Source organism: Meleagris gallopavo, chromosome 4, assembly GCF_000146605.3.
Source record: "Meleagris gallopavo isolate NT-WF06-2002-E0010 breed Aviagen turkey brand Nicholas breeding stock chromosome 4, Turkey_5.1, whole genome shotgun sequence".
Classification (NCBI taxonomy): Eukaryota; Metazoa; Chordata; class Aves; order Galliformes; family Phasianidae; genus Meleagris; species Meleagris gallopavo.
Window position 1 is genome coordinate 20,421,893 of NC_015014.2, and position 11,071 is coordinate 20,432,963.

At 42.3% G+C, this 11,071-nt stretch overlaps 1 protein-coding gene across 1 annotated transcript; it reads left to right on the forward strand.

Moving 5' to 3' along the window:
- The first annotated feature begins 358 nt into the window (after positions 1 to 358).
- GPAT3 (glycerol-3-phosphate acyltransferase 3) lies at positions 359 to 10,200 on the forward strand. Its single transcript, XM_010709700.3, has 11 exons — positions 359 to 453; positions 4,365 to 4,635; positions 5,108 to 5,182; positions 5,658 to 5,747; positions 5,971 to 6,064; positions 6,463 to 6,578; positions 7,707 to 7,762; positions 8,196 to 8,281; positions 8,547 to 8,675; positions 9,191 to 9,270; positions 9,807 to 10,200. Exons 1-11 carry the CDS (start codon positions 429 to 431, stop codon positions 9,931 to 9,933), a joined length of 1,149 nt encoding a protein of 382 aa, XP_010708002.1. The 5' UTR covers positions 359 to 428; the 3' UTR covers positions 9,934 to 10,200.
- Positions 10,201 to 11,071: the final 871 nt, after the last annotated feature.

Consider the following 11,071-nt stretch of genomic DNA (forward strand, 5'->3'; position numbering starts at 1 on the left):
TTTTTGGTAGTGAAATAGCATTGGTAGAATGAGTTGCATTGTGCTATGTGCTCATCAGGGCTGTTGTGCTGCTCAGCTCCAGGAGCTGCCTAGTGACGGAGGCTTGTGGTGGCTCTGTGCCTGAAATGACACAGGCTCTGTGTTGCTTCTCTGAAGACTGGCAAGCAGAGTCAGAAAGTGCTGACTGTACCTGCGTGGTTTTTGTTATTAGACATATTCACCAGTATTCCTTCAGAGGGGTAGTATATATAAGGTTTTAGGAATACCAATGATCATTATCTGGTGAAGAGACTGAAAATTACAGTGTTGCTTTGCAGGAGACTTGTTTCTTAAGTGATTACTACATTTGGAAAATTAATGTGTTCTTTCTTTTCTAACAGTGGGCCACTATACGGATTGAAAAAGGTGTCAAAAAGCCACAGCCACAGATGCTGAAGATTCCTGCTGCTAATGGTAAGAACTTGGAGTAAGATCATATTGTTAAGACTAACATGCTGGAGTAGGCAGACCGAGCCCTTTTCAAATGAGAAAGCATGTGTGAGTTCAAGAAAGAGAAATAGCGGAGGAGTGGGATGGCCATCTACTTACTGTATGTCTAATTATTTTGCAATACTACTGGCACATTCACTGTTCTTGCAGAGGGAAAGCATGAGTTGCAATATTAACTTGCTTTTGTCTTGAAAGCTGCGTTTAGATTCCAGCTTGCAAGGCTGCTTGCCAACTCTCTATCTTGGGAGCATCAGGGTACATTTGGTAATATCTTAGAAGATCTGACTGCGTAATGGACTGTGTTTCACAAGCTCTGTGCTACTGGAGGTCTATGGATATGTATGCTGTTACACTTTTTCTCTTAGTGTGCTGGTGTTAAGAGGTGGTCCCTTGAGTTAGTTAATTCACTGTTTGCCAGGTAAGCTTCTTGCTGCTCTCTTTTGTTAAGACAGCTGAATAGTTGCTTCATATTTCGTTCTTTAGCCCAATTTTGAAATAATGTGGTGGTGTTCAAAAAACAACTGTATCTTATCCCATACAGTGCATGTGTCATGGTAGCTTGTGCTGGGTCACTGTTGGCCACAAGAGGATGTGGGAACTGTGTATGCAGTGAGTGTAGCTCTGGTCCTGGTACCAACTGCCTTTGTATCACCATGGATTTGCTCTGTTTTCTTGACTGCTTTAGTGTCAGCATTTTCTCTGTCTCTCTCTTTGTTTGGCAGCAGAGCTGGAAGCAGGAGTTTGCCCTTTAGTATACAACTGAATTATTATCTGATTCTACCAGTTAGCTGATGTGACTGTGATACAGTAATAGAGATGGAGCTGCAGAGCTGATTGCAGATGAAACACAATTAAAGGAGCATCCTTACCAATACTGGAAACACTGGTTATTGTGCTGTCTTCATGGCAGGCCTGAAACAGGCTTTGATGGTAGCAGACTCAGCTATCAGTTGGCAGCTGTAACAGTAAACTGGAGGTACTGCACAGCAGTTCTTAGTGCAGGTCAAAATTGGTCTTCTAACAATTTTTGTTGTGGCTGGAGAAAAACTTATTTTTTTCTGTGTCACATGTGTTTTGAAGATAATTTGGGGGGACAAAAAGGGAGGTAATGGTTTCCTTTGTGTTTTGTCAGCTGCCTTATGCTCCACGGAGTCAGTGAAACAGGGAGTGAGACTCATCCTTCATTTAAGAGTGATGAGTCCCATCGTACCTTGGGTCACTGAGAGGGTGGAGGATGTGACTGTGCTGCTTTAATTGCAGAGTCATAGAGATCACTGTCCTTCCTGTAGGGTTGATTGTGGAGGCACATAGGCTGTTTTTTCCCAGAAAAGAGAGGAAAGCTTCACAGAGAGAAGACTTAAGTAGTGCATGTTGCTCTGATCTACTTTTTTGAGAAGGTGTGGGAAGCATGGAGGATATCTGCGCTCTCATACCAAACTGCTTTCTCTGCACTACTTCTGTAGGGACTGACTTATGATTAGGTTCCTGTACGTGGATGAGACTACTTGGTGACCAGGGTGGGTGAAGGTCTATCAATCCTGTACTGGCATTTGCTGAGGTGTCAGAATGCAAGCAGGCAGAGGCCTGGTTGCATTATGCAATATTTACTGAGGGAGGAGAAATTTCTGCTGATAATGAATTGTTGCGTAGCTGATTAAAATGGGGTAAAGATAGGGGTCTGCACGTGTGTATGCATGTGTGTATGCACGTGTGTATTCAGTGCTGGCTGACACGAGGGGAATGTGCAGTACCTCTCCTGTCTGTCCTAACAACCCAGTCCTCACTGGGAGATGGGTCAGGAAAGAAGGGAACGTTGCACATACAAGGACTGATTTTTTTCCCGACAGAGGAATGATGTGCTTACTCAAATACCTTAAATACTAATCTCACATGGTCTCTTGATATAAAAAGGAGAAGGTGACTGAGCAGACACTGCCTTTCTCTCCAGTACCAAAATCCTGTGTATTTAATACCTGTTAGCAAAAATAGCAGTCAGCTCCCATGTGTGTGAGGAGAAGACCCAAGAAACACGTTGGCTGGTTCTTGCTACGTGAGGAATTATCTGGGACTGTTACCTTGTGTTTAATGTATAGAGGGCAGCGTGTTTCTGTGCTGGTTCCAGTATTAGAGCTCTTGGCCGAGCAGGTATTTAGAGGCTAGATCTGAGTCTCAGAGCAGCTGGGGAGCCAGCTCTGAGCTGTCAGTATAAGTGCAGGCTGGTCAAAAAGCAATCCTCTTCAAGTTGACAGATATGAAAACACTGAAACACTGTTAAAGTCACTTAAGTGACATCCACTAGAAGACATATGCAAGTAATGTAAGTAGCAGATAGTGAGAAGATTGAGGCTTGCATAATTAGCTAACCAGTGTGTGAGAACTGAGAGGCTTAGGGCTTGTGTTGTCATGCTGAGTAATGTAGTAGCTGTGGTGTGTTGTTGAGAAAGATCTTCACTGTATTCCTACCTAATACTGTCTTTCAGCTACCTCTGGCAAACTGAGCTCTGCCTACGGCCAATGGATTAAAGGCTGTTAAATACTATCTTCTGATAACCGGAAGGCTAAGTATATCACTTAAATAGCATGTGCTTAGTTCTGATCATAATACCTTCAGGTCCTGCTTGTAGTACCTTGTCCCAAAGGCAGCCTGTGCACAGGGGTGTGACGATGACTGTGCAGCTGGTGAGGAAAGGTTACAGCTGTGGTGTGCCAGCACTGTGTTCAACTTGAGCCTTGTGTCGGTGCTCATAGCAGTTTGAGCTCAGAAGCCCGAGCTGGGAAGGCAGCTGCTTGGCTGAGCTTTCTGGGTTCTGGGAAGCAGTGCATGGAATGTTACTGGTGCGCTGGGTGCTGGAGTCTCACTGGCCCACTTGTTGGCTGTGACTTGTCTTCCACCCCAGCAGCTGGGTGGAGCAAGAAGCTGGGCTGTCTTGCCTGCAGTGTGGAGGTCAGGCCCCTGACACTTCTAAGGGACTGTGTGAAAAAGAAGGAATGGGATGTGAAATAAAGCTCCGATCTGTGCTTAGAACGCTACACGGAAGTAATACGTGCTGCTGAATGTGGTGCTTTGTATAATTCAGATTGTGAAGGAAATGTGCATGTTTGGGTGTGCCATATTTATTTCCTTATGTTTATAGGCTAGCGATAGGAAAATGTGCTGGTCTTGATGAAATAGCAAGCTGTGGCTGCAAAATTCAGAGCTGAAGGTGCTAGGAGTTTGTTGCAGCGTGATGTCTTTCTTGGGTGCTTTTTTCAGTATTTACGTTGGAGACTTGCGAGGCATTTCTTGGAGCTCCTTCTTGTGTTCACACGCGTGTGTGATACAGTGCAATACAAAGAATTCCTACATCAGTTGTAATGTTTTATGTAATGTATCACTGGAGTTCTGCTGGCAAGGCTTTTTTGGGAATTCATGGGAAGTTAAGCCCTGCAGGGTGTGTACTTGTGAGAAAGGCTCTTGTAATTTGAAACAGCTGGATGCTTCCTCTTTACCCGTGTGTCTCAACCTTGAGACACAGCAGTTACGCAGTTCATCAGAGGGCATCTGACAAAGTGGTTACCTGAACTTGGACCTCTGTCATACAGTTGAGTGTCTGAGGGGATGGTTGTTCTGGTTAAATGCTATTCTAGATTTCTTCAGTCATCAATTACATGAGCCAGACCAGAAAGCAGCTACTTGATCTTTATATTTAGCTTACATGACTTGTCTTTAAAAGCTCAAATAGCAAGTGAATGCTTATCAAACAGTGAGCTTTAAAAAAAAATAAATGTCCAGCTCTGACAGTAGATTTGTATCCTAAACCAAAGCAGAGTTCTGGAGGGCGACTGTTTAATTTATAGACTTGCTTCTTCATATGGTTACCCTTTTCTTCCTTAAGGTATCATTGAAAGAGATGAAACACCTATGGAGAAAGAAATTGCGAGTCTACATCGAATGGAGTTCCAATTCTCCGACATATTCTATTTCTGCAGAAAAGGGTTTGAGGCCATTGTGGAAGATGAAGTCACTCAGAGGTTTTCCTCTGAAGAGCTGGTCTCCTGGAATCTCCTCACAAGGACTAATGTCAACTTCCACTATGTCAGCCTGAGGCTTACTGTTGTGTGGGTCATTGGGGTTATAGTGCGGTACTGCTTCCTTCTGCCACTCCGGTAAGCTTGTGGTTGCAGAGGGGTTTTGTTGCTCAGGGGTCACATAAATGTGCTCCTCCCCATTTTTTTTCAGACCAAGTCAAAATTTGGCATATACAGAAGATCAAATGGCTTAAACTCTCCTCTGAGTTATAAAAAAGCCATTCAGAGCATTTATCTTGTGCACTGAGGACAGTATGTGAGGTCTATTGATCATCTCTTCATAGAGTGCTTTCCTTAAGTTGCTTATATTGAAAATATGAATGTAAACTGTGCAGTCCTCTAAATATCAGTGTTAAACTCTCACACTACATGCGTCAGGGCATCTGATGCTGCTGCCTTAGGTAGTTTGGCTGTGAGCATTGTGTATCAGGGAATTAACTGACTGTACAAAGGATCTGCAGAATAATTGAACATTGGAGTTCCTTTTCTGTTGCAATGTGATACTGATATAAATTGAACTTACTTGGCTTTTATGTCTGTTTCTCTGTAGCTTTACTCTCGCTGCCATTGGGATTACCTCAATGATTGTGGGGACAACAGTGGTAGGACAGTTGCCGAACAGCAGGTGAGTGCTGTCTGTGTGAGAATCAAACTGCCAATTACGTAGCCTTGCATCAGTCCAAAGTACTCAAGATTGAGACTGGACAGGTTTTACATGTTGTGAACTACTGATAGTCTGCTCTACCCACAGAAATGCTGCCTTGCTGAGGGTGGCTGCTTGCCATGTTTGGCACTGAGGCTAGTGCTTTGATGGGGCCCTTCTTGCTGCCATGAGAAATACTCACCCAGAGTACTAAAAGGAAAAAAAACATCTGTTTTTTAAATCCCAGCACAAGCGTCTTGCTTAGGTAAATGAGACCAAGGACATGATGTGCCTCTTGGCATAGGTGTAGCAGTGGGTGGTAGACCTGGGATTAGGCCTACACCAGAGTTCCAGGAAAATCTTTTAGCCCTATGTTATGTTGAGTAGGGTAAAGGACTTATCCCATGTGCCTAGCTGCTTTCCAACATGCCGCAGATGCCTGTGTCTTCTCTTTCAGTCTGAAAAACTATCTGAGTGAAGTGGTGCACCTCACATGCTCCCGGATCCTTGTGAGAGCTCTGTCTGGAACTATCCATTACCATAACAAGTGAGCAAGCTAATGTTACGGCTGTAAAACTGTGTTTATGTTCCTTTATTTATGAGTATTCTATTAGGAACTGGGGGAGGTGTGTGGAGAGGAAGGCAGTTTGTTCCTAAACCACAGGTTTATGTCATGCTAGGTGATGATTTAACTGATGGCTTTACAGAGTTGTGTGCTTAATGTGGTGCTGATTGCACTAGTAGTCTGACAACAAATTGTGTAATTGCAGGGAGAACAAACCTCAGAAAGGAGGCATTTGCGTTGCCAACCACACATCACCGATAGATGCGATCATTTTGACCAACGATGGATGCTATGCAATGGTATGAGGAGGCTGATGGCAGAGAGGAAAGATGGGAAAAGGAAGGATTGGCATAATGGTTCACGAGTTCAGTACTTTTTAGCTTTCAAAGTTGGTGGATAAGGTTACCTTGAGCACGAGTCACTGGGGAAAAACATAAAGTATGGTGAAGTCTGACTTCAAGTTGCATGTTGATGAAATTGCTCTAGGAATGTCAATTCAGGCGCTGTTTGAAATACTTCAGAGGCTTTCTTGCATGCTTGTAGATCCTTTCAAGTGAATGTGCTTTAATAACTTTTGTGCACACTACTCAATCCTGAGATGTGATTTACAGCATGACCTAATCTGCTGGGATGCAGGAGAGAAAATCGTTCTTTTCTGGGGGGTATTGTTTGCTGATATGTTTCACTGGGCCTGCAGGTTGGCCAAGTTCACGGTGGATTGATGGGAGTTATTCAAAGAGCCACCGTGAAGGCCTGTCCTCACGTCTGGTTTGAGCGCTCGGAAATTAAAGACCGCCATCTAGTGACAAAAAGGTGAGGTGTGAGCTGGAATGGGGAATTGTGCTACTCATGTGACTCTGGTACCTTCTGGCGCTTGAGAGACCACTTCTGAACAGTCATTCTGTAATTGAAGATCCCGATTTATGAAGTAAGCTTTGAAGAGACCCATATCAGGAGACGTGCTTGTGGAAAGACAGAAGTGCAAGCAGGCAATGGGAAATGGGGAACTTGTACAACCTCAAGATCCTGGGAGGACAAAAGGCTGATTTGCAGAAGTCATCTTTTGGCATGTCAGTTGCCTTTATTCCACATGGGCACTGCTGATTATAAACCCTAATCATAGGGACACTAGTAACCTGTAATTGCAATTTACTGTAAGCTGGGAAGAAACAGAGTGTTGTTCTTGTAGTGGGTTGAAGAGATGGTGTCCACTGATCAGGTTTATTCAGAATGACCTGAAAATGCTTGTTTGAGTGGGCTTTGGTACAGTGGTCAAAATGAATGGCTCTTGAGTCACAGAGAAGTGCTTGAAAAAATGAAACAGTTCAGGTAGAAAGGTTCTAGTAAGATCTGAACTGCAAGAGACAACCACAAAATTATCATCCTAACAGTTATTTTGCTGTTAAAGTCCCAACATTTGTATCTAAATTAAATGGACTTGAATTCTGTGCATAAAGTGGAGTTTCTGTAACAGGATCTGTCTAGGCTTAATTCAAGAAGGGAAGTGTAAAAAAGATAGTCTTTGCTGATGTGGAGGTGGAGTGTGTGGGGAAGTATCTGGCTGAAAAAGATCTTCCAACAAGTATGGCAGAGCCCATGAAGGTTTTTTCCTGCTGTAAGCCACTTATAAAGTGAGTTTGTTCGGGGTTAATTGGCATGACCTAATGGCATATGTTGATTGGCTTTCCTGACAACCATTTATAAAGTAACATACAGGCAAAGTGTTGCTTCAGTGTAAAACTAATTGGAACAATTTGTATGTGGTAATGAAGGACTGTTTGCACAGTGTTTCAGATTTGTTGCAAACAGAATGGAAATTACAGATATGTGTCCAGTAAACAATTTGGATTTCTTACAGATGTGTTTGGTAATCTGATGTACCTGCCTGGGGAAAGGAATGTGGAAAACCAGCTATTTTAACTTTACCTTTTGCTTCCACAGACTCAGGGAACATGTGGCAGATAAGAACAAGCTTCCAATCTTAATTTTCCCAGAAGGTAAGAAGATGAACTGTTCTTTTTCCCCCCCGTTCAGCATAGATTCATGTCTGTTCTTTTCACGTGACTTGTGGTGCCCAAATGAATTCTCGCCTCTGGGTTAACTTTCTTATTTTATTCATCTTTCATGCAAGATTACCCTAAGGCAATGCAATACTGCCCTGCTTGTTGGGTGTCCTGGCCAAAGAATGAGAAAACAGTTTATTTTGCCCTGTGAATGTTTATTCACAGTGCCACAGATCTAAGCTTAGGCTTGAGTTTTTTCTCTCACACATGCTGTGGCTTTATTCAGCAAATCAATCACAAAAGAAGGAAGAAAAGCAAGTGTGGAGAGGTGCTTAACTTACCCATAAGGGCCTGCCTTTGCTCCTCCTTGCTGTTGCTACTGAAATATGCGAGGCTTTGTGAAATACTAACTTTATCTTCTGGACAGGCACCTGTATAAACAATACGTCTGTGATGATGTTCAAGAAGGGCAGCTTTGAAATAGGAGGGACAATCTATCCTGTTGCAATCAAGGTATGAGGAAGTGTCTGCCTGCTCAACTTGAAAATGATTTGGGGTCTGTTTTTGTCAGGGTGATGGGAAGCTGTCTCAGAGCTGCTAATGAAAAGCGCAGTAACAGTGACAACTGGCCACTTGCTGTGATTGACTCCTGGCTTGCATGTGACTGGAATGAGCCTGGCCTGTGGCTGAAAGCACCCACCTTGCGCTTAAGACAGACTGTGGTGATTTGTGGGGGAAAGAGTGTTTTCATTTTTCTTTTTCCTGTGATCCCTTACAGTATGATCCTCAGTTTGGAGATGCATTCTGGAACAGCAGCAAATACAACATTGTCAGCTACCTGCTGCGAATAATGACCAGCTGGGCCATTGTTTGCCATGTGTGGTACATGCCACCAATGGTTAGAAAGGTAAGATCATCACTGTTTGCAAGTGTCTCTTTGCCCTCTTCTCCAAAACCTCTGTCCACTCCATGTCTCCAAATCTGTTTTATGCAGGGCTTTTATTGGTGGTTAGTTCAATAAATTATTGGACTTAGCTTTTCCAGATGTATTGAAATATTGGGAGAATCTCTGCTGAATGTAGAATACAGCTTGATACTACCGTTGCTGTATTAAAGATGCAAAGAATAGTGGTAAATATAGTGCTGTATATGATAGCGTTGCTACTAATGCAAGCTGCAGTTAATGATGCATTTGTAGCTTACAACCTTATCCTCTCTATTAATCCATGTTTTTGGAGCACAAGTTCCCTTAACTTCAATTCTGGAGAAAAATGAGCTAAATGTTTATCCCATAGAAACCTTATGTTGGCATGAGGAGGGTGGGATTACTTGGTACAGAGTTAATGACAGAGCAGATGACTGTGATGGAGGTCTGTTTGAATTTGCTTCTCTCTGTTTTGATTCAATGTAAAACACTCAAAGGATGGAGAAGACGCTGTTCAGTTTGCCAACCGAGTGAGGTCAGCCATTGCTCGCCAAGGGGGACTGACTGAACTTCCCTGGTAAGTGATTGCATCCTTATTAAGACTGTATGGACTGCTTGAACTTGTAGGCTTCTGTTAGTTGTTAAATGTTTTTTGATTGAGAAGCACACCTAACTTCATTTTACCTGGGAGAATACAAGGGAGTAACTGTAACAGTCACATACATGTATATGAATTAAAAAAACTATGGAAAATGGGTGAACTGATTAAGCTATAGGCCGTCTGGCCATAGGAAATAGTGCCTCAGATGGGCAAAGACTTGTATCCTAGTTGGAACTTGTCAGCACTGGATCAGACTGCTTTAATAAATGAGCTCTACAGTTGGCCAACATGTGCATTAAGGCTTAAGGTACGTACTGTTTAGAGAAACAAAGAAAAATAGCTATTAAAACTGGGTGTAGAAGTTGAGGAAAAATCTCCGAGATATTGGATGTTAAGACTAGAGTTGACTAAATTAGTTGATGTGACGTGTAGTTTGACAATAGTGTATTTAAAACAAACCAGAAAAAAACAACAGCAAACATGATGGCTTACTCTTTGCTCTTTCTCTGCAGGGATGGAGGTCTGAAGCGAGCAAAAGTCAAAGATAGTTTCAAGGAAGAACAACAGAAAAACTACAGCAAGATGTTAGTGAGAAATGGATCACAAGGAAGTCTGTCTGCAGGAACAGAGTCAGACTGAAAGGTGGTTCTTATAAACAAGTATTATGCAACCAGCCTTAGCAGGAATAGTGTTTTTCTTTTTTAATTAACACAAAAACAAAGCAACAAAATCCCTTTTGTGTATGCATATTCTCTGTATGGCTGGTGCAGAGTCTGCTAACAGCAGTGTCTCCTTATCTCTTTTCACTTCCTTGTTCCTCTGAATTTTTGTGCAATAAGGCACTGTAAGTCCTTGTATTCTCCTGCAGAACATGTGAAAAAGACTAAAGGGGTTAAAAAAAAAAAAGCAACAAAAAAATACTACCACCTTTCTCCTGAACTTGTAAGAATAAAGGGAAATACACTGAGTAATGTCAGGGCACTGGTTGTGCAGATAATTCTTGTTTGTGGTTCTTGGAAGCTTTAAACAATTTTCTTTTCCTGTTGCTCAGACTTTTCTAGTTGTGGGTTTCGTAAATGTTTTAGGATGATGTCAGAACTGTAATATTGACTGCTTTTGTTAGCTTGCACCTGGATGTGCAAGGGGAAAGGGGAGCAAGGAGTGCAGAACTCAAAGGATAGGAAAGGAGTTTGCCTTGTCAAAAGCGCAGTTCAAAGGTTGTGAGGAATTTGGTGGCCTTATAACATGGAATTGCCTTTATTGAAAACAGTTTCTGAAGGGAAGGGGCAAGTCCTCAATCTCCCTGCCCACTGCTGCTGTCAAAGTTGGTTTCTTTAAACCACAAACTATAAAGATTCATTATGCAGCTGGGTACCATAGGCTTTGACAGATGTATTTTCATGAAGTGGATTTTCAGGACTACCCTTCTGCAAAAATTGCTGCTAATGACTGAAAGGTTTAAAGAGCCACTCCAATTCAGTGAAACATTTCTGGGCTAGCAATAGCTACAGCTGTAAACAGAGGATCTGTAAGTCATCTGTGGTACAAGTGGCACACTCGAAGTTGCAATATGTCGCTGTCTTAATGTAAAGAGTTAATAAATTCTATATTTCTAATGAGTGTTGTGTGGCATTTATGTTCTTTTCTATGAGTATTTATGCAAAACAGTTTTACTTCCTGGTAATGTGGAAACTTAAGTCACTGTAACATAAAAAACCAGTTATTGCTGAGCTCTCACTTACCTGTTTTCTAACCTTGTTCCTTTTTTTTTTTTTTT